The following is a 24329-nucleotide window of genomic DNA, read 5'->3' as shown; positions in this document are numbered from 1 at the left end:
TACACTATTGCACTTTGTGATTGTTCTTCGCATATGTTCCCCATTTTTGTCTTGTCTTGTCCATTATTTAATAAAGAGAATTTGCAATCTTATCAACATGGATCTATGGTCGCATCTTTGTGGTTTCCACATCCTCGTTGTTTCATTAAAACTCATGAATATGCGCATATTCATGAGTTTTAATGAGCGGCACCACGTGACCGCTGAAGGCAGGAAGAGAGAGCGCGGAGAAGCTGGGGGCTCAAGAGACAGCTTCAGGACGGGTAAGTATGCCCTGACACCCCCGACCCCCTCCCCCTCCGACCCCACGGTGTATATGACTCGAATATAAGCCAAGAGGGGGACTTTCAGTCCCAAAAAATGGGCTGAAAATCTCGGCTTATATTCGAGTATATACGGTAATTGGGACCGACACATCTTCCACTACAGCTAACCCAGCAGTGTAGACCAACCATGACTGTTCACATTTCCACAAATTTGTGTTAACATCAGAAGCAGCAGGCACAGAAGCCGCACTAAAGATATCACAGAGTGCAGTTACGAGATCCATGACTTTTTCATCTTGATGAAAGTTAGGTGGTCTACACTTTCAGGGGACAGCCGGCTGCGCTTATCCCTCAGGACACCACCGGCAGTGCTGAAGACACGTTCTGACAAAACACCGGATGCCGGGCACTATAAAACCTCCAAGGCATGTGAGGCAAGCTCTGGCCACTCCTCCATTTTGGAAGACCAAAATGTGAAAGGGTACAAACCCTCCCTGATGGTATTGATATTCAGTTCTAGATACTCCTGCACCATCCTCTCCATTCGTTCGCTACGTATAAGACTTGGACTTTGTTGTGCTGGTGCACGAGCTGGTCTAAAAAAAGTGTCAAAGGACTCACAAAAATTAATTCTTTTACTTCCACCGCAGCTACTGCTGGATTTTTTTGGTGGCATCTAGATCAGGCCTCTACAGCTTAATTTCAACCCAACAAAATGACAATGTGTGATACAGCGAGTTGTCTAACTTTTTGCAACTGAAAAATTATTTATTTTTTTTAATGAACCTTAGGTCTACAGACAGTTTCGTATCACCACTGCACTAAATGACAAGGTGGGATACAGCAGGCTGTTTCACATTTAGCTACTAAAAAAATATTATTTAGAATGCCATACTCATGCATGGAGCACAATTGAAGCAGCGCACAACACGTGCCCTTCTGGCTTTGTCTGGAGACCTCAGGAATAGCCAAAGTGCTGGAAGGTAAATTTATCAGCCACACTGGACACTAGCTAGCTACACTATTTGACTGATATACAACCACCTAGCTAACAGCAGGTTTTTTCACATTTAGCTAGTGAAAAATTATTGTTTAGAATAATATACTTGTGCATGAAGCACAATAGAAGCAGTGCACAACACTCTTGTAGGACATGTGCCTGCCGGCTTTGTCTGTGGACCTGTTAGGCATCGGGTTCCTGCAACTGCACAGCAGGAATCCAGAGCCTTGCATTCAGCGGTCTCCCATTCTTCACCAACCGCTCAGGAGCCTGCAAAACAATCCCGATGTTCCAGACGCCCTGCTCAGACCAGCTCTGTGGGTCTGGCTGTTGCTGCCACCTCTGGGCCAGCAATAGCAGCGCAGGCTGCTCAGCAGCAAGCTACTTCAGAGGCTAAGTCCTCGACTCGCGCTACTGGGCATGCTCACAAGACGATCTCCCATTGGAGATCGGGAGTCACATGCTCAGGTCCTTCTCGTGATCTGATTGGTCCATCTCAGGGATCTGGAAGCTTCCGGAAGGTCCCGGCTATAAAAGGTTCGCATGGCCACTCGGCCATGCGCTAGTATAGACTCTACTTGCTACATGTGTGAATGATGATGGATGCAAGAACCTGTGAATGACTCATTAAGACTCCCCTCCCTCTGATATTACGTGTGTGGATAGGGACTTAGTCATAGAGCCAGCGACAGTCAGTGGCACGCTACAGGCCACAGTGCATATTATCACCTAACTAGCGTCCGACAGTGCGCCACTCCTGGGTACTGTTGCATAGCGGCTGTGTCAGTAGCCGTGCTGCAGTCTGCAGCACCTGTGGGCGTCCGCGGTAGCGACGCCATACGCACGGTAGGTCTAGACAGACTCTGTCCCTCTGCCTAGGGCCCAGCTCCTGTGACCATATACCGTGCGTGCATTTCTCTGAGACCTGTGAGTCCAACAGGCTCAGTACTTATGTTTATGTCTAAGGCGTCTCTGTGAAGCTAACAGAGTACGCCCAGTGCACACCGGGTGACGTTCAACCCGTGCGCGATATACCGCCATATTGTGCATCTGCCATTATATAGCAGCAGTTTAACACCTCTGCACAGTGGACCCCGGGCGGCGAACGCACTTTCCATTATTTTATATTTAGTGCGCTGCGCCGTTCCTAACAGGACTTCAGTAATGGGGAAAAAAAGCTGGAAGGTAAATTTTACAGCTACACTGGACACTATGTAGCTACACTATCTAACTGATATACAACCGCCTAACTAACTAGATGAAATCTTACTGTTAACAGGGCCAGCGTCAGGAGCAGCCTCTCTTCGCTGTTAGTGTCAAAATGGCGCTAAAACAAGATGTCCGCTATTTATATGGAGAGGGTCATGTGATTTCAAAGCCAATGACACAAGCCATTGTGTCAGGACATTGTGGGTGTTTCCTGCACCCTTATTGGCTACCCGCAATGTGCACACATAAAGTTAGTGTCATGATCCAGACCTGATTTTGGGTCTTGTCTCTCCTTTCCTGGTCTGGTCATTCAGGGGTTAACCTCTGCCTCGTTCCGGTGTCAGGTCTGCTATTTCTCTGCGCTGCATCCTGCAGGCAGTGCCAGTTGTATTTCCTGCCTACAGCGTGTGTAGCTGGCTCTGGTGAGACCCTGATTTGTCCTGCTGCGTTTAGCTTGTGTCTGTGTACCCCTCTCCTACCCATCCCTGTATGTTTGGACTCCCCGGTACTCGACTCTGCTTTGGCTCTGACTCTGTTTGTGGGATTCCCCTTGGTGCTAGGCTACTCTCTAGTATTGACCCGGCTTGTCTGACTATTCTGCTACCACCTGGTGGTAGCCTCACTGCAGTGCTGCTGGTGTGCTCTGAGCATGATTCCAGCCCTCTCTCCACTCTGCTGCTATCTAGTGCTGTTTGCGTTAATCTGCATTTACCTGCAGTGCTGCAGCGTGACAGTAAGGAACAGAAATGACTGTTTACAAGATCACCAAGCCTCTGAGCTCTGCACACCCCCTCCCCTCATCAAGCACGTGCCACACGTTCATAATACACCACCATTATCGTTGTTAAAATGCTGAAAATACTTTTGTAGCAACGCAAATATTTTCCCGCACTGTTACCAATTTTCTTCTCTAATCCCCTCCACGACAGCACATAGAAGGTTGCTTCCCCATCCTGATTAGGGACAGGAAACAAGAGGTTAAATAGCCCTCCCCTTCCTCTAATCCCCAGTGTTTTCCTGTCCCTAAACAGGAATGAAGAGGTGCTATGTGTTCTGTGGATGGGGCCGGCGACATCCCGGGGTTCTCCTTACCTTGAGCCGGGCAGCCGGGGTCGATCGTCCTGCACCTTCCTCCCCGTTCCTGCTCCCGCCGCTGGTGGGACCCGCACCATCCTCCGGCGCTTCGGCAACGCTGGATGGTGAGTGGGGCTGGGAGCCTCCCGTAGCTCCCCAGCCCGGTATTCGCTCCCCCCTGCGCGCCGCATGCCTGTCTCTCCTGAGTGGAAGTGACGCGCACCACGAGGCCCGGAGACGCGACGGCGCTTCCTCCTTGCATTCCACAGTGGAATGCACCACCATTTTGGCGGGAAATTTAAAATTTAAAAAAAAAAAAAAGGAAGAGGAAAGGTGGCGCCAGGAACTTGAGGGGGAGCGATCTCATCCGATTGAATGAGGAAAAGGAAGCTGGATCTCGGTTTCTATTAAGGACCCTGATGGAAGACGCCATAAGGTAGGACAAACGTCTGCATGATGGGTGCACCTTCCCTGAAAGCTGCGTCTGCAGAACCCAGCTCAAACCCTGGCCCAGTGAGTACACTTGGAAAAGGGTCTATACCTTTTTCGTGTAGGACCCATTCTTAGGGGCCCCCCTCCTTCTCTCTCTTTCAGGGAGACAAGGATCCTACATCAAAAACGGAAGAAAAACCTACAAGCCGAAAATGCGCCATCTGTAGGAAAAAACCCTCCTGATTATAAAACGACATTGTGCCAGCAGTGCACGGTAAAAATCATACGAGAGGAACAACCATCCCTGATAGAGGAATTAAGACGGATGATGCAACAGGAAATCCAGTCGTCCTTGTCTACCTTCTCCCAGTCATCCGGGGGGGGCCCTCAATCTCAAGGAAGAGGAAATACGCCCCTGAGAACATCTCAGATTCAGAACCCGAATCATCGGTTTCAGCGGACTGGATGGAAGAGGGTGAACTAACCCCAGTCCACTCAGAAGATGATAAGAAGTGGGTCTTTTCCTCAGACGATATGGATGAACTACTCTCAGCAGTCAGGAACACAATGGAAGTAGAAGAAGATAGGCCACCCCGCTCAGTGCAGGATGACCTATTTGGCGGCCTGAAATCCAGGAAGAAAATGGTTTTCCCTATCCATGATAATATCCAGAGTCTAATCCTGGAAGAATGGGAACTTCCGGAAAAGAAGCTAAGTATCTCGGGCGAAATGAAGGATCGATTTCCCCTGGACGAAGTAGCCGCGAAACCTTGGACTGAGATTCCAAAAGTGGATATCCAGGTAGCCAGAGTAGCTAAAAAGACAATGCTACCATTCGAGGACTCCTCACAGCTGAAAGACCCGCTGGACTGAAAGATGGATAGCCTATTGAGAAAGTCCTGGGAAGCCTCAGCGACTTCCTTGAAAACAAATGTCGCATCGGCCTGTGTAACCAGGACCCTGTACCTCTGGCTTCAGCAGCTAGGAGACCATATAAAAAGGGGAACTTCGAAGGAAGATCTCCTAGCCTCTCTACCACTTCTACAGAAGGCAGCCGCCTTTTTAGCAGACTCCTCGGCGGAGTCAGTCCGTATTGCGGCAAGAACGTCCGTGCTCTCTAACACCACTCGAAGAGCCCTATGGCTAAAAATGTGGAGTGGGGATATCTTATCAAAATCAAAGTTATGCTCTATCCCATTCAAGGGCGAGTACGTATTTGGGCCGGCATTGGACGAACTATTAGAGAAGGTGACCGACAAGAAGAAAAACCTTCCTGAGCCAAAACCACCAAAGAAAAAGCCCTATCATCCACCCCAGACTCAAACCCCGCAATACAGGGGTAAAGGGAAAATGGGACGTTGGAGCTACCCAAAAGGCGGAAGAGGCAGGAATATTTTTCACGATTCCCATTCAGTCAGAGACAAAACATGACACCAAGCAAGTAGGGGGCAGAATTGCAGATTACTTCCCGAGCTGGCAGGAGATAACAACCAACCAAAAAATCCTGGACTCAGTCAGATGGGGAGAAAAAATAGAATTTTCCTCCAGCCCCCCACAAAACTTGGAAGTTACACATCTTCCGTCAGCAAAACTGCAAAAGATTCTACACGGCGAGCTCCAAAAGATGCTATCATCAGCGGTAATCTCTCCAGTCCCAGAACTGGAACAAGGTCAGGGCCACTACTCACGACTGTTCTTAGTAAAAACGCCAAGTGGGAAATACCGGGTCATCATCAACCTGAAGAAGCTAAACCTATACGTCCGGTACCAACGCTTCAAGATGGAATCGATAAAGACTACGATACCACTGATTGGATGAGACTTTGCCATGGCCACCATAGATCTCCAAGAGGCCTATTACCACGTTCCCATCCATCCATCCCATTGGCAATATCTAAGGTTCGCAGTCACTCTAGACACGGAAGTACACCACTTCCAATTCAGAGTTCTACCCTTCGGCATCTCTTCGGCACCCCGAACATTTACAAAGATAATGGCAGAAGTGGTAGCATTCCTCAGAGGGAAGGATATATGTGTCGTCCCTTACTTAGACGACCTCCTGGTCTTGGCTCCCTCCAACACCATTCTAAGACAACACCTACAAACAGTCCTGCAGACCCTAACATCCCTGGACTGGATGGTAAATATGGAGAAATCAGACCTGAATCCCTAAACCAGGAAGATCTTTCTAGGGATACTCCTGGATTCCCACAACCAAATATCTTTTCTTCTGTCCACCAAGCAGGTGGGTGTGAGATCAAAAGTTCGGACTCTAAAAAGTCAGAAAACAGTGACCATAAGGTTTGCCATGTCAACATTGGGGTCAGTGACTTCGTGCATCCAAGCGGTCCCCTGGGCCCAGGCCCACTCAAGGATACTCCAGAGCTATATCCTTTCCCGCTGGAACAAAGACCCGGAGACCCTCAATACGAGAATCTCCCTACCCCAGCACGTAAAGCTGTCTCTCAACTGGTGGCTCAACCAGGGAAATCTAGCGAAAGGGACACCCTGGATACAAGATCCCATGACGTCAATCACAACAGACGCCAGCAAACGCGGCTGGGGAGCAGTATCATCTCAGGGAATCTTCCAGGGACATGGAAAACAATCTTCAAACTACAGAGAGCTGAGAGCGGTAGAAGAAGCCCTAAAGGCAGCAGAAACATTAGTCCAGGGAACCCATGTCCGAATTTACTCCGACTATATGACCACTGTGGCCCATCTACGTCATCAGGGCAGCACAAAATACGGAAGTCTGCAAAACATTTCGGCACGGATATTCAGCTGGGCAGAACACAATCTCAAGTCCCTTTCAGGTCTCTACCTAAAAGGATCCGACAACACCGAGGCAGACTTCCTAAGCAGGACAGACTTAGATCCAGAGGGATGGAGCCTCAATGCCAGAGTATTCCAGACCTTAACCAAAAAATGGGGTCTCCCAGAGGTAGACCTATTTGCGAGCCGGGAGAATGCCAAAACAAAGCATTACTTCTCCATAGGGCCGAACGAGAAACACTCAAGAGTAGACGCCTTCGCTCACCCGTGGAACTTCGGACTGGCATACGCCTTTCCGCCGATTCCCCTAATACCAAGAACTCTGCAAAAGGTCAGGACAGACGGGGTCAAGACTATGCTGATCGCCCCTCTCTGGCCAAAAAGCTGGTTCGGAGCCCTAAAACTGATGAACTCAGAGGGTCCCCTGATCCTGCCCACGGACCGCGACCTTCTACATCAAGGTCCTATCCTTCACCCGGCTCCCCACAGCCTAAGCTTGGCAGCCTGGTTTCTGAAACAACACTTCTGAAAGTCAGAGGCCTCTCAGATGCAGTGATAGCTACACTTCAAAAAAGTAGGAAACCTATCACAAATGCCATATATTCCAAAATATGGAAAACCTTTTCAGCATAGTACGGATCCACTCCCATAGATCCCTTCCACCCCAACGTGTCAAAGATCCTAGACTTTTTACAGGACGGGGTATCCAAGGGTCTGAAACCAAGCACCTTGAAGGTACAAATATCAGCCTTAAGTTCTTTCTTCGATCAAAGCCTGGCAGAGCATCGATGGATCAGGAGGTTTATGTCAGCAGCTTCCAGAATCCATCCAAATAAATCCAACATGGCCCCAACATGGGACCTGAATATAGTACTAAAGGGTCTAACGAACCCTCCATTTGAACCTATCGACCAGGCCCAGATAGATAAACTATCCTGGAAAACAGCACTACTCGTAGCCCTTACAACGGCAAGGAGAGTGGGAGAAATTCAGGCTCTGTCCATCAGAGAACCCTATCTAAAAATTCTGGACGATAGGCTAATTCTTCGGCTAGACCCTTCCTTTGTGCCAAAAGTGTCTTCAGATTTCCACAGATCCCAGGAAATAATACCGCCCTACTTCTGTGATAGCCCGAGGGATGAGAGAGAAAGAGGATTCCATTCACTGGATGTCCGGCGGGCAGTTCTGACCTATTTGGAAGAGACAAAACTTTGGAGGAAAGATCAGAATCTCTTTGTTCAGTATGGCGGACCAAACAAGGGGAAGAAAGCGTCCAAAAGCTCCTTAGCTAACTGGATCAAAAAAGTGATAACGGCCGCTTATAAAAGGCAGGATCTACCTCCTCCGGTATCCCTGAAAGCCCACTCCACCAGAGCTGTCTCCATCTCCTGAACAGAAAAAGCTGATGCATCCATTGAGCAGATCTGCAAGGCCGCGACCTGGTCTTCAGTCCATACCTTCACGAGGCATTATAGATTAGATCTTATGTCAGTACGAGATCTAGCCTTTGGCAGGAAAGTCCTGCAAGCCGTGGTCCCTCCCTAAACCATTATCCTTTGGTATACCTCCTATGTGCTGTCGTGGAGGGGAGTAGAGAAAATAGAACTACACTTACCGGTAGTTGGGTTTCTAAGACCCTCCACGACAGCACGGGTAATTTCCCCCCCTAACAAAATTTTGTTCATGTGACTTATGTGAATAAATAATATTTCAAGCATTCACTCTATGTGGTCCTTGGAAAACACTGGGGATTAGAGGAAGGGGAGGGCTATTTAACCTCTTGTTTCCTGTCCCTAATCAGGATGGGGAGGCAACCTCCTATGTGCTGTCATGGAGGGTCTTAGAAACCCAACTACCGGTAAGCGTAGTTCTATTTCTCCGATTTTATAAAATTTTGGTTGGGTTTCCGATCACGAATCCGAATGTGCCATATTCATGCCGAATTTATGTTTGGCGATCATTTTCCAAGCAAATTCGCTCATCACTAGTTATGACGATTTTTGCATTGGTGCATCCTTTTCAACCTTCCCATGTTTAACCCCTTTCGCTCTTTATTTTATGATCTGCCTTCTCATCGAGAAAATATGATGTAGGTTTTGCAAACTACTCCGGAGAACTTGTGACGGGTGACTTGTTTATCTCACGACTTTCTGTCTGCTGGGAAGCGTGGGAGCTGTCGTACGGAGTAAACAGATTATCTATGTACTTAGAGGTCATTTACCAAAGTGCTAAATATGAGGGTAGGCATGTAAATCAGTGCGCCGTGAAAAGGTTTCTGATATGCTGTATCCAGTTTAGAGATTACATCACTTCTAGAAAGCAGAATAACACGAGATTTTTATTTCTTTCTCCTAAACTATAACGTATATCATCACCTATGGATCCTGATAACATTACTGGGCCAACACTGGATCCTTTAAGAGAAATGAAACATTGCAATATTAAAGGGTTACTACAGCTTGCAATGCTCATGAAAGCTATGATGTTCTTAAAATCTTAGCAGAAGCTTGCTCTTCAGAGCTGCATTTTTTTATTGAGAACAGGAATTGTTATGCTAGTCAACCATATTGTAGCCATGAAGCCATGGATTTGGGTCATCAACAGAGTGGATAGACGCAGACAACACCTTCTCAGGATCTCATTCCGGTCTTGAACTTACCTTATTGACTGTTATTCACAAAGTATTGTCTATCTGTGATCAATATCCCATCTTAAGTGAGGACAGAAGAATGAATCCGTGAAGGAAACCCATGCAAACCCAAGGAACTTACGATGCTTATAAATGTCCATGAAACACGGACTGTACTCAAATCAGAAGACCCAGACGGACCAGTCTCGCTCCCCATGCTAACTGCCTCTAAGGCATATCTGAAGCAACTTAGGACAGGAGACCTGGAGATCTGGCTTAGTCTTTGTCATGAGCGCTTCGAAGGTGACAGGCTATCATCCTGCGTCAGACCTCCTCCTGCCCTGAGACGTTTGGATCTATTTAGTTAGTGGCTCAGCTGTGACCCAGTGCAGGTAAAAGCTTCATTTCCACTTTTGCTCACTAGAGTGCTCCAGTTTGGTGTCTGGAATCCCTCTTCTGGTATCCGTATCTTGCGATTCATCTAAGTTTAGCTTAGCGGAGACTGCCTAGCGCGCATCTCCCTCCCATTCCCTTTTCAGGACTAGGCTCCAGGGAGATTCAGGGCCTCAGGTTTTGGCTCGGCGATTGGTGAGGAACCAATATAGGGACTCTGTAGGAGTTCTAAGGAGAGATTAGATCTAGCCTAGGGGTCTCCAAATCCCATTCTTAGTGTCTGGGCCCCCTTCCCCATTTCCCTTTATGTTACACTTGGTTTTCCCTCACCGTACGTGACAGTCTTCCATTTAGAACATGGTCAGTGTTTCACAGACTTGTGAAACTGGGTTTTGTCAGATTTGAACCCAGTACACCAGTGCAGCAAAGCAAATGTGCTGACCATAGAGCCATCATTGTTCCTACACAGAGCTAGGAACATCCAGCTGACAACCCACAAACACGCTATCAATGAAAGCTCTTCCTTTCAATGAGAAGCAGATACTGATGTTCAAACAAATAACTAGATCTGTCCTCAATTTACATTTACTCTCTAAAGATTCCCTTGAAAAATATTTATTTTAACCACATTCAGAAGTGACTAGAATAAATTTTCCCTTTTTTTTTCTTCGAGTATTTAGTTTTGAATTGCTGTGCAGCCCAGGGTGCTTAGGGTACTTGGGGAACATGTATAATTATAAAGTAGATTGGAAACATTACAATTCTTGAATATTGAGGATTAATTTAATGTTATTTCACAGGTGGAAGTTTTACTCTGCAAGAGCTGGGTCTTGGTGAAGTCACACCGCCTCATGGAACACTATACCGGACTGATATTGGCCTGCCACATTGCGGCTATTCTATGAACAGTGAAAACGATGCAGACAATGAAGCTGACTGCGTATTATCGCCAGAACAACCAGTGAGACTATGGACAAGAAACACTAAATCTGGACGAAGCTCTTGCTTGTCTAGTAGAGCCAACTCCAACCTGACTCTCACCGACACGGAGCACGAGATCACTGAGAATGGTAAGTGACTGTTCCAAATCGACCTGATATATTATTCATGACCTTAAAGTCTAATGTGAAGATGAAGCTGAAGTGTTGCCAGTCACAGCCAATAATATTATAGATGATAAAGTTTGGTCTCAATGAATGATTATTTGGCTCAATGAATTTGTTTTGAGCTTTACTTTCAGCAAATTAATGTGAAGAATTTCCAACTCAATTGGTCAATTGTCTATATTCAGTTGCGTGTGACAAATCAGTTGCATTGGCGATCAACAGTTTGAAGAACACCATTAGTTTCTGGTGACTTTTCAGATTAAGTGGTCATGTGTGTACATGAAGAATAGCATTATTACTGGACATTATACTACTTGTATCCTGCATTTTCACCTTTGCAGACTGTATCTACTTTTCAGTCATCTCTGAGCTAGTGGATAGAAACTAGCTGCTATAATGTATACTATACATAGCCACACAGCCACTAGGGAAATCTGTTTTTCATAGAGCAGTGTAGCTGTGAATCCAGCTCTGGGTGAAAAACACAAGAAAGCAGCAGCAATGTTTATGTTTCTTTGCTCCCCCCTCATCGACCTCAATAGACAGGTGTAAGCTGATTCCACAGATAGCTGTCTCTGTCAGGTCTTCAGCAAATTGATGAGATTAGGAGGCTGGGGGTAGAAGAGGAAATGGTTTTTAAGTGGAGAAAAAAACATATTGCTCTGATATATTACAAAATTTGCTATATTTTCTTGCATTTTTAATATATGCAACATTTGTTGAGTCCATAGTAATGGCCACTTTTGGTATTGTCTACACAATTTATGTGGACAAAAGTACAATCTTAGGCTTGACTACATTGGATTCCTTCTTTTTGTTGTTGACATATGGACCTTATATTTGAAAAATGGAGAGCCAACTTGTGGCTCATCAGCTAATGTCAAACTGCAACTCTCAATGATATGATGGGAATACCACTTGAGTTGTAGGGAAGGGACGATCCCCATTGTATGACCCAAAATGATTTTCAACCTCTCCACCTTCAATGATGGTTGGAATATGGAAGATGCAATTTCAACTATTTAAGTCACTCATTCCTACCTCGAATGTCCTAAAATAAAAATCCCTATTTTAGCATATTGTGCCAGAGAAGCAACAGAGAAATTCCTTTCTTGTCTTTTCGAGACTATAATTTATCACCTCCTCTCTGCTCCCAGGGAAGTCGCTAATATATTCCTCCAGGAGAAGTTAAACGAATGTTAATTTCACATGTATTCAGTTTAACCATTGCCGAGAACGTTAAATACTGTAGACTTCATGCCAAAGAGTCACACGGGGGTTGGACGCCATTTATACCGGTGCCAAGAGACATTCGGTAAGAGGCTGCTTATCATTCCAGAAAGCTTCGAGAAAAGTCTTCTTGCTGGGAGGGAAATAAAACCCATGCAAAATAGAAAGATTTTCATTGCTAAAGAGATTTTTGGTACTCGATTTAAAAAAAAAAAACAATTTGAAATTTTATCGAAACTTTTGCCTGCAAAAAAGTTGATAATCACCAACATTCAATCATGTGCTGCTACCCTGTTAGCACTCAGGTGTTTTCCCAAGATTGAAAGTTATCCCTTATCCATAAAATGTTTTCTTTTTTTTCTTATAATGGAGGCTCGTTGTGATGAACAAAGGACCCTTCTTGCCTATCTGGTAACTGTATAGCTTGGACGCTTGGCTGAGCCCGTACATTCAGTTTGGCTCCCGTGTTCACAGATCACATCTACACATCAGAGGGGTGGCGAGCAGGCGAGCGTGGCTGCCCGGCTGCAGTCCTGTGTCACTTTGTGGTATTTTCATGGCTTCAAATAGATCAACAGATTGGAAGCATTATTCAATCCACAAAAGCTCTGCCTACGGTGTCACGCTTGGCTCCGCTGCAATTGTAGTCACGGTTCTTTGGTCTCATTACCATTTCTAATTTATATATGTCCCAAAACTCCTAAAATGCAAATCTGTTTAGTTAAAGGGAACCTGTTGGGACAATTGTACTACTGAAACTATGGTTGTATAGGTTCACCAATATAAATGATACCTGTCTTGTAGAAATCTGATGTATCGCTGCTGAGAAATAGAACTTTGAAGTCACACGCAAATTAGGCCGCAAGTGCATCGGTGGGCGTGACATCGACGATGCGCTTCTTCGATCATTTTTTTGGGTGGATTTTGAAGCTCGATTTATCAGTCATTGTACATCGGATTACTACAAGACTGGTATCATTTTGATTGGTCCACTAGGACTTATATAGCCATATTATTAGTTTTAAAGGTAAAATCAGTCTGACATGTTCCCTTTAAGCAGCAACAGAGCTGTTTTTGATTATAAATTGTGAGAGTCTGGAAAAGCAGAGTTTGGGTTAGAGATGCAAAGGAAACCATGAGTAATCTGTGACTTTTGAAAGGTGATTTTGCTTTGCATGATAAAAAATCCCTAAAATTGAAATATTAGGAGCTTGTTATGATTTATAGGCCAAATATTTAGCTAGGGTATTGGCTGCTGTGGGAAGATAGGGAGGTCACCAAGAAGCCACCCGAAAAATATAACCCTTGTGTGATGCGTGTACAGAAGTGTGTAATATACACATGATCACCAGACATGTCTATGTAACCAAAGACCCATCTCCGTGCCTCCAAGATGGCTGACTATGGTTGCATTCCACTTAGTAGAAGCAGTTCTGGACATAAAACTATGCGGAGGCCAAGACAAATGCTGCCTGAGGATGGAGTAAGCATATAATGTTATCTTGGAATGTTTTTCAATAGGGCTGTTCAGACGACCGATTTTTTTATTTTACACAGACAGAATGTCCTCGTGAAAGAATCATCGTCTACAGGTGCGCCGAAAAAAATCAGATCCCAAATGGATTATCCGGACAGCATCTAAATTTCTTGGATACATTGCAGTTTTTTCGGTCTTGTACATTTTTAATTTTGCTTATGAGTTTGGATGTTGAGATTATGTCTAATGAATGAGTGTGATACCGGCAGGCTCGCGGGATGCTTTTGGTAATAACTTTTTATAAGTATGGATCAGGTGACTAGTCTAAGCAACCAAACAGGTAACAGGGTTTGTCCTTGCAGGGACTCAACACAAGCAAACACAGATCTATAGGAACACAACTACCCTGGCAAAGGCCGGTCACTATAGGGCCACGGTATGGCCGACTACGGGTCCTTAGCTATATAATGTCACTTATCCGTCCTGACGTCCTCGGCGTCCTGGGTGATGGTTCTTCGGCGTAGCAGCCGCTGGGCCCAGCTGCTGAAGAACTGGCGCAGTCTTCAAGCGTTCCGACGCTCGGGCGAAGCAGGGGCACAACAGGCCTCGGAAGAGTTCCTGGACGGATGGGCCGCAATCCCCGGATGGGGGTAAACGGTCGCGAAGCGAGGTGGCGACTTGCAAGCCACCGGCGCAGCCAGCGGCTGTAACAGGGGGTCCGCGGCGGGCAACGGCTCAACTCTTGCCACGGACTGGAGCAGGGAACTAGTGGCTGCCATCTGTAATGAACTGGCCATAGCCGTGGTCGGAAGTAGGGCAACTGCGGGCGGTGTTGGGTAGGCCGCAGCCGCGGCCTGGAGTGAGGCGGTAACGGCCGCAGGTGACCGCGGGCAGGCCGCGGGTTGAGGCGGAGCAGCGGTTCTCTGACGGACAACTCGGCGCCGTCCCTCTGCCGTTCGGTGTAAGTATCCCTCTTGCTTCTGTCCTCCTCTCTGGTCTCTGTACGTCGCACTGGCTCTCACACACTCCCACTGTCTCCTGCTCCTTCTTCCCCGTTCTGCTGACTCACTGTGACTCGCGTTCTCCTCCCTTTTTATATCGGCTCCTCCCCCAGCCCATCTGTCAGTCTCAACGATCCGGCCCTGAACTCTGTCCTCCGGAAACAACCTGCCCCGGAACCTAAATGACGGTCCCCTTGGTTCCGGCACGGACACTCGACAGGGGGCCCCTTCTCCCACACTAGCACCCTGATGTCAAACACAAGAAGTATTGCCGAGGGGCTGCTTTTGGAGGAATTCAGTGCTTCCTGGAATATTATCGGATCCATTTTTGGGTGTAGTAGTGATGCCGCAGAAAACCTCATGACAAAAAGTCTATGCGGAAAAAAACATGACCAGGATGTGACAAACATGTAACCTTTAGAAACTGCAGGTTTTGTTATTCTTCTTTTACCTAGTTCCCGGATGTACAGGTGCATCTCCCGAAATTAGAATATGATCAAAAAGTTAATTTATTTCCGTTCTTCAATACAAAAAGTGATACTCCTATATTCTATAGAGACATTACACACAGAGTGATCTATTTCACGGGTTTATTTCTGTTAATGTTGATGATTATGGCTTACAGCCAATGAAAACCCAAAAGTCATTATCTCAGTAAATTAGAATACTTTATAACACCAGCTTGAAAAATGATTTTAAAATCCGAAATGTTGGCCTACTGAAATGTATCACTGTGCTTGATTGGCAGCCAACTCGCCTGACCTTAACCCCATAGAGAATCTATGGAGTATTGTCAAGAGGAAGATAAGAGACACCAGACCCAACAATGCAGACGAGCTGAAGGCTGCTATCAAAGCAACCTGGGCTTCCATAACCCCTCAGCAGTGATATTTGGGTTTTCATTGGCTGTAAGCCATAATCATCAACATTAACAGTAATAAACACGTGGAATAGATCACTCTGTGTGTAATGACTCTATAGAATATAGGAGATTCACTTTTTGTATTGAAGAACTGAAATAAATTCACTTATAGATGATATTCTAATATTTTGAGATGCACCTGTATCTAAGCTGCACAAGCCATATTAGAGGCTCTGGAGCTATTCTCTTGTCATTCACATAGGCTCAATAGGAATACACGGTCCCTGCGATCTCCTATGTCATAGGTGGCATCTCCACATGGTTGTTCCCTGGGTTTCGGCAGGTTCCAGCTTTCAGCAGAAGGTTTTTATACATGAAGCTATTTACTACAGAATTAGCAATGAGGAATATGTTTCCTGGAGTGTGATATGTGAATGCAGCAGAATATTAATTTTGTTAAATAATTCCGAGTTAGCAACTTTATAACTGATAGTTGGGGTTCAGGTTACACATTAATATGCTGTTACTGTAATGTTATATGCGCCACTGAGAAATTATCACATACATCATAAAACATTCCAGTGTTCCCAGTGGAGTCCACGCAATAATAGCACGTGCTCAGTTCTCTGCAGCTCACGTATCAACTTTACTGTGTAGACTGGAGCAGAGTCGGCAAAGTCATATATATCATGAAAAAAATCCATTTTTCCCAGTGGAGTCTACACAATAGCATGACATGTCCTCAGCAGACAGTATCACACAGGAAAGGATTAGATACACGGCTCAGCAGTCAGTATCACACAGGAGAGGATTAGATACACGGCTCAGCAGTCAGTATCACACAGGAGAGGATCAGATACACGGCTCAGCAGTCAGTATCACACAGGAGAGGATTAGATACACGGCTCAGCAGTCAGTATCACACAGGAGAGGATTAGATACACGGCTCAGCAGACAGTATCACACAGGATAGGATTAGATACACGGCTCAGCAGTCAGTATCACACAGGATAGGATTAGATACACGGTTCAGCAGTCAGTATCACACAGGAGAGGATTAGATACACGGCTCAGCAGACAGTATCACACAGGATAGGATTAGATACACGGCTCAGCAGTCAGTATCACACAGGATGGGATAAGGTACACAGCTCAGCAGTCAGTATCACACAGGAGAGTATTAGATACACGGCTCAGAAGTCAGTATCACACAGGAGAGGATTAGATACACGGCTCAGCAGTCAGGATCACACAGGATAGGATTAGATACACGGCTCAGCAGTCAGTATCACACAGGAGAGGATTAGATACACGGCTCAGCAGTCAGTATCACACAGGATAGGATTAGATACACGGCTCAGCGGTCAGTATCACACAGGATAGGATTAGATACACGGCTCAGCAGTCAGTATCACACAGGATAGGATTAGATACACGGCTCAGCAGTCAGTATCACACAGGATAGGATTAGATACACGGCTCAGCAGTCAGGATCACACAGGATAGGATTAGATACACGGCTCAGCAGTCAGTATCACACAGGAGAGGATTAGATACACGGCTCAGCAGACAGTATCACACAGGAGAGGATTAGCTACACGGCTCAGCAGACAGTATCACACAGGATAGGATTAGATACACGGCTCAGCAGACAGTATCACACAGGATAGGATTAGATACCCCAGCACATAATATGGATACAGAGCATTTGCATTAGGTCAGCCCTATAACCTCGGGTTGTGTCTTCTATAACTGCGGCACATTACATCTCTCGCCCTCCTGTACACGTTGCAGTAAGTGTATCCTCCTGTAACAGGTCAGCGCTTATTAATTACCCGGTAATTGCTTTTCCCAGTGCAGAGGTTGTGTGTAACCCGGAGGTAGATTCCGTGCTCTAGTTAGCGCTCCGCGGCTTCTTCGCGGTCTCTTCTGCTTCCTTCAGATTTATAATTTTTCTAGCAGTCGGACGCAGAGGTTAGCGTAAGCCCCGGCTATATTCCTGCCACCTAGATACATCCATCAGCGCTCAGGGCCGTGCCAGTTCTGTGCGAAACCCAGACCGAAAACACAAATGAAAAGAATCTTTTGTATTACAGTGTGATGTGGTCCCCTGTGGTGCAAGAAAATAAAACTGAAAATCTGTCTGTCATAGATAGTCTGCAGAGAAAGAGAAAAAAAGCCCCGGTCTGCAGCGTCATCGTAAGCATGTAACATCGGTATCCGCGAATGTCCATGTACACAGCACTGTCCCCTGAGTAGTACACGTGGAAGAGATGGGGTCAGAAAATGTACCCCTGTTATGGTATGCAGTGAAGATGAGCGGATCTTTTGAAATTCAGGTTCGCCACATGTGCGAGGAATCAAGAGTATCACAAAGCCACCAACTGCCTAAAAAAGTGTATGACCCTTCCTTACACATAATCTTCTTTACTTCTGTGCTGTCATACACTATCCATAATGTTTATTCAGTGTTTTATGGCTTCCTATTCCTATGTCTATGGTTCTCACTATCCAAATTTACTGCATAGAGGCAGCTGCACTCCCTTCCTCAGCTTTTATACAGGCTATGATCATCTGTCTTGACTGGTTGTGCCTTACTATGTAATGTGATAGCTGCAAAGTATTTTGGGGAAGCCGGGCCATCAATCATGTGACCTTTGAAACTCATGATCCATTATTGAGAGTTCCTTTGGAAGGGGGGAGTTCTGCTACCACATGGCAAAAGAAATAAGACTAACAGGAAATAAGCCCTACCCGCCAGGGTGCTTTCCTAATGTTTTACATAAATGGGTATGGCTTATTTAAATATGCTTGAAAGCAGCTATTCTGATCAGGTATTGTTAGTATTCCTTAGTACCTCAGGGGCGGGGCATTTAGTTGTCCAATGATGAATGAGTATTCTGATTATGGAAAGTGTGGATATGAATACTATGCATTTCTACAATATGGAGAAATAGGCCCTACTCCTTCATTGTAACCATGCTGCAGTTCCTGACACATCCAATGGACAGAGATGGTGTTCTTTCAGGGGGAAAGCAGCCATTTTTTTAAACCCAGGGCATTAATTTCATGAGTATTTTGGAGTAGAAATCCTATTTGGAAAATGTCCTATTGGCGAATTTTTGGTTAATAGAGGGTCGGATCTTTATCTATTAATGATTATTCTTTCAGACGACCCAGCACGTTTGTTTGTTTCCCCCCCCCCGCAGATGACAAAGGAGTGGTGACAGTCTCAGAAGTAGGACTTAATCTAACCTGATTACCTCTAGGAAGGCCCATGAAAGGAAAAAAGGGATTGTCCAAAACACACAGAAAAAAAGTGTGAGGAGGGGGCATCACCCCTGTTCTCCTCTCTCCAGCGCATGTGAAGCAGTAGGCTTAGACTAAAAGGCAGGGCTAAGCATAAGCTACCCGCTAATCTGCCTGCAAAATAAGCCACAAACCCTTAGAGAATCACCTGCCCCTAACTAGTCCACCCGAAGATGATGGAGATCATCGATGTAACGACCGCCGTTTCCTCAGATTTTGATTAGACTGTGCAGAAGGACAAATAAGCACAATTTTTTTTTCTAATTTTCATTTTATTTTATATTTTTATGCTTTTGTAAATCACATTGATTGCCTATTTTGTTTCTTTACAGCACTTTTCTTATTTAATGGGCACATTTGTTTTGTAAAAAAAAAGCCATAAAATATGAATTATGTGAATTGTTGTAAATTTCATTGTTTTCACTAATGATGTGTCGGCTGTAGATGTTTTGCATACACGCTGTTGTTTTAGATGCATTTTATGCATTTTTTTTAGGGGACATATGTTTTGTCTGCATTGGGTTTTAAAACCCCTTCGTGACAGCCAATACTTCTATTTACTAACCTGAGATATAAGGGAATATTATCCCCATACAGGTGACAATCCAGCAGCTGTTGGCTGTCCACTATAGCTGACGACTTGCTGTATCACAAATGATCGGTCTTGGCACCATCCATATCAGTTTAACCCCTTAGTTGCTGCTGTCTAAAGTGACCACATCAAATAAATGGTTAATATATTGTGGGGGCTTGCACTTTAATCTAATTGACACACCGAAATCATGATTGTGTGGTCCTGATGTTTGCCATAGCTGTTCATGGCCAAATAGCGGCCTTAGAGTCTCCCGGCTATAGCGGTCAGCTCAGAATTCAGTGACATTTAGGTGGTAAACAAACACTTTTTCATTCCGGCTATACCACTTTGCATTAATTCCTGTAAATCACCTGAAGGGTTAATAAACTACCTGACAGCAGTTTTCAATATGTCAGGGGGTGCTGTTTTTAAAATGGTATCACGTTTGGGGTCTTCCAATATATAGCACCCCTAAAGTCACTTCAAACCTGGATAGGTCCCTCAAAAAAAAAAAAATTTTGTAAATTTCCTTGAAAAAATGAAAAATTATTGCTCCATTTTTAAACCTCCTAAAATGCTAACAAAATAAATTAGCATATTAAAAATGGTGCTGATGTGAAGCGACATGTGGGAAATGTTATTTATTAATGTTTTTGTGTGGTATGACTATCTGGATTAAAGGGATAATCATTCAAAGTTTGAAAATTGCGATTTTTTTTTTTTTTTACATTTTTGTCAAGTTTCTGATATTTTTTATAAATAAACGCAAAATATATCAATCTAAATTTACCACTATCATAAATTATAATGTGCCACGAAAAAACATTCTCAAAATCACTGGGATTTGTTGAAGCGTTCCAGAGTTATGACCGCATAAAGTGACATTGGTCAGAGAATTTGAAAAAAAAAAAATTGGCCCGGTCACGAAGGGGTTAATGATATTTAAGTAAAAGTATCTGCTCGCCAAGAGAGAACAATGGACGCCTGCTAGGTGATACGCAGCATATGGCGGTGTTATCAGGAGACATACTAAGTATAAGATATTTACCTAGAACATTCTGGGGTTATAGGGGCCCAGCTGATGGATAAATACCCTGGTATCTCGGGGTTATTAACCTTTTAGTAACGGGGTAAATATATTGTGAAAAAAAAGATATATTAGGGACAACTAGATCCAGGAAACCCGGCACCAGACTTCCAGCTTTTGGTAACTTTATTGGAATAGAAAGATCACATAGTTTCGGCTTTTTTCAAATCATAAAAAGAGAAGTACTGTATGTATAGAGAATTAGGGTCACTTGTTCCATCATCACTTCTTTCTATCTCCATTGAAAGAGAACATAATTGTAACCTCAGATCGGTTCGCCATTACCTGTTTTTCTTGACCTTTACTCATGTCACAGAAGGAAGGAAACAAATGCAGTAAACTACATTGTCACAGATGGAAAAAAAAAATGTATTAGGGCTCTTTAACTCTGCTGTCACTCATAGTCCCTGTAAGCCATAATCATCAACATTACCAGAAATAAACCCGTGGAATAGATCACACTGTGTGTTATGACTCATAGAATAGTGGAGAGTCACTTTTTGTATTGAAGAACTGAAATAAATTCACTTTTTAATGATATTCTAATTTTGTGAGAAGCACCTGTATATAATAGATGATAGATAGATAGATAATAGATATATGATAGATAGATAGATAGATAGATAGATAGATAGATAGATAGATAGATAGATATGCATGTGAAGCATTCACGTCCCTGATTACTATATCACCACATACAAGCTTTCCAAAAAAGTCAGCACTCCGATTTATGTTTGAAAAAGATAAGGTTTATTCGTCCATATACAGCCATACTTCCGCTCAAACCTCTTGAGTCTTGTTCGAGGTTTGAGTTGAAACTTTGCTGTATATGGACAAATAAAACACCATATAATTTTTTTTCACAGATAAACTGGAGTGCTGACTTTTTTACGGAACTTTAGACATAGATACTGTATCTATATATTAAATTAACCAGCACCTCCCAACAGAATAAACCAAGTGTGAACAGGTACAAACTTCCATGACTGCATAATAAACAAAGAATACGGCCGCCCCGGTAAGCGCTAAGATATATGCAACGATTGGATATATGACATTTGGACTACATCATCTATTATCTATCATCTTCTATCAATCATTAATATATATATGTATTCTCTATCATCTATCTATGTATTTTCTATCTATTGTGACTGGTGACCGGTGTTATATGGCAGGGGCGGTATGTATCCCCCAGGATGCGCATAGAAGCGTATTAAACCTGCTTGAGTGAATTGCAGGCACAGGCATAGCTGTGGTTGCAGTAAGTGTGGACCTGGTCAAGTTATCTGGCCAAGGTAATGTTTATGAAAATCTTTTAATGGCTTTTATTTTTGGAGTCACCTACAGGATGGTAGTGGGGCAGTTCGCTCCCTCCAGGCCGGGTCTTACAGTGGCTCATGGCCACAGATTCCATTTTAAAAGCCCTGCCGTAAAGGTTTGGGTGTGTCAATGTCGGCTTGCAAGCTGCAGAGCAGGTGGCTCTGCAACATCCAGGTTGTGTGAGGTAACACAGAGCCAAGACAAGTGAACACCTGGCGTCCCTCACCGTGATACGGGGGGTGCAGTCGCCCACAGCAATCGGTCTCGGATATGAACTGTCTTGATGCCACGGCTACGTTCCGGAGGATACAGTTTTGCCTTTTCATTTGTGAGTATTGGACAATTAAAGACATTTTACTTTGAATTTTGCTGGGTCACTGCCTCATTACTGCACGGTGTGAACACCGCCGCACTACAACTATCATCTATCAATTATCTATCCATCTATTTACCTACCTATAAAGAGGACGGCCTGCAGCCTGACTCTGCACGCCTCTCATTGACCTGTAGGTGATTTTAATGTAGGCTCATTGCCTGAGAGACAGGTTTGTCCATTTAACTGTAGGCTGATAGCCCAAGAAAGCTATGTACAGTAAGATAGGACCCATCAGAGGGAGGTCACCTTGCCGCTGTTGATGGGCACACATGAATTGGCCAATTTATTTGCTAAGAACCTTCCGTTTTCAGTGATTGCATGTATCTTGGCTTATACAACGTGCTGCTGTGTTTCCTTTCCATATTATATACTCATTGCAGCTTGCACGTATTTACACTTAGGAATCCTTCATCCCTTCCTTCTTAGGGTATGTTCACACTAGGCATGTTTACTGTAGCAAAATCTGCTCTCTTGGCAGGAAAGAAGCTGCAGAAGAAAAGCAGGTTTTGCTTGTTTTTCCTTAAGTTTTTTTGTATGCATTATTGTGCTTTTTTTCCTGCATTTTGGTCATACTACATTTGTCTCCTGTGCATGCTGATGAATTTTATTGCAAAAAGTAAATCTCATTCTATTTAATCAGGTTTTGGCACAAAAACGCTGCAAAACCTGATGATACCTGCGGATTTTCAGCGTTTTTTCACCACCCACTACTTTCAATGGGTGAAAATCACTGAAAAAATGCTGTGTTTTACAGTACAAGCAAAGCCTATGCGATTTCATAAATCTCATGCACACACATTGGTTCTTTGTCACCAGTATATTGTGCTTTGCATGTTTTTTTGCTCAATAGATCATATCACTTCTTTAAGCGTGTTTTTCACCCATTGATGTGAATGGGTGGTGAAAAAATGCAGGTATCAGGATTTGCTGCATTTTTTGTGCCAAAAGCTGATTCTATAGAATTGAACTTTTTTTTCCAATACTAAACTTTTTCAGCATGCGCAAAGAGACAAATCTAGCATGCCAAAACTGCTGCAAAAAAACAGCATAAAAAACTCATTAAAAAAAAACCAAGGAAAACATGCTTTTTTTTTCCTGCAGCTTCTTTACTGCAAAGAGACCAGGTTTTGCTACTGAAAAAGCTCCTAGTGTGAACATAACCTTACACTTTCTCCTTTGTCTCTCACACTGTACCCGGACTTATTAGTGGCTTTGTCATTTCTGTAATTGTTTGCTGGATCTTCCATTCTCAGGTCCAATCTTCGTCTGTGTCCAGCCCGATAGACGGTGCGCTATGTGCTCGTTAATGGAGGGCAGCTGCACACTGATCCTTCCCGTATTGCCAAGTCCTCCCCGCCGACCATGATCTCAAGTCCAGAAAAGGACACCAGCAAATATTGGTTCAATTACTACTAAATCCTCAGGAATACACATCCAGCCCATAAATCCGACTTCTGCTCCAAGTCATTTGTCCTTTGATGTTTTAATTAACGAGTTATGAAAAAGAAGATGAAGAAGAAAATAAATCGACAACAGATGTAAAGAGCCGGGGTTGGATTAGAAAAACAGGGTTGTTTCTTCCAATATCTGAGCCTCGCGCGTTCACTGGTTGGTGTCGGGTACTGCAGCTCAGCTGTACTGAAATGAATGGGATGAGCTGTAACACCACATGCAAACTGTGACTAGTTGCTAAAAGAAAACCATATTTAGTGAATTCTGGAATATTGGCTACCGTGTAAGCAGGTAGCGGAAATGCCGTAACGTAGGGAGTGCAGAACAAGGCTGTATAACAATATTTAATTTCTTAACAAAAGGGATGGCAATGGTCTCCTCGCAGGGCCTTAATAAACAATGAGTGGTGAACAATAAGCAATGGGGTTTAAAGGGTTAACTCAACAGTCTGGTATTTAAAAGGCACTTATCGTAGTCTTCTCTGGGCCTCATCCACACACAGTCTGATGGGAGTTGGAGTACCGACAACGGCCGGCGTGGTGTCCTCAGGAGAATTCCAACAAAGCATGGTTCAGCTTCTGGCGGCAACAGGCGATCACCGGTTCTGCCCGCTGAGCCCATAGTCCATAAATCTGTGCGGCCAAAGTGGGGAGCGCTGCAGGAGTCTTTGTGCAACAGGTGTGCTACCAGCAATATGGAACGCACCTCAGGGTCATGCACGTGGTACCCGTTCTTCCGTGCGAGCACTGTACTC

At 44.4% G+C, this 24329-nt stretch overlaps 1 protein-coding gene across 6 annotated transcripts in view; it reads left to right on the top strand.

The window, feature by feature from the left end:
• The window catches only part of LOC141084475 (teneurin-4-like), a 1565389-nt gene that overhangs the window by 962973 nt on the left and 578087 nt on the right, over positions 1-24329 (top strand). For all 6 annotated transcript variants that reach the window (XM_073569175.1, XM_073569176.1, XM_073569174.1 and 3 more), the window contains one exon: positions 10579-10848. In XM_073569175.1, coding sequence (XP_073425276.1) covers positions 10579-10848 — 270 coding nt within the window. The remainder of the gene's footprint in view (positions 1-10578; positions 10849-24329) is intronic.

Source organism: Dendrobates tinctorius, unplaced genomic scaffold (assembly GCF_039654945.1).
Source record: "Dendrobates tinctorius isolate UK_male_01 unplaced genomic scaffold, ASM3965494v1 ptg000023l, whole genome shotgun sequence".
NCBI classification, from domain to species: Eukaryota; Metazoa; Chordata; class Amphibia; order Anura; family Dendrobatidae; genus Dendrobates; species Dendrobates tinctorius.
The sequence above is the reverse complement of the archived record's forward strand: the minus strand, read 5'-3'. Positions and strand labels throughout refer to the sequence as shown.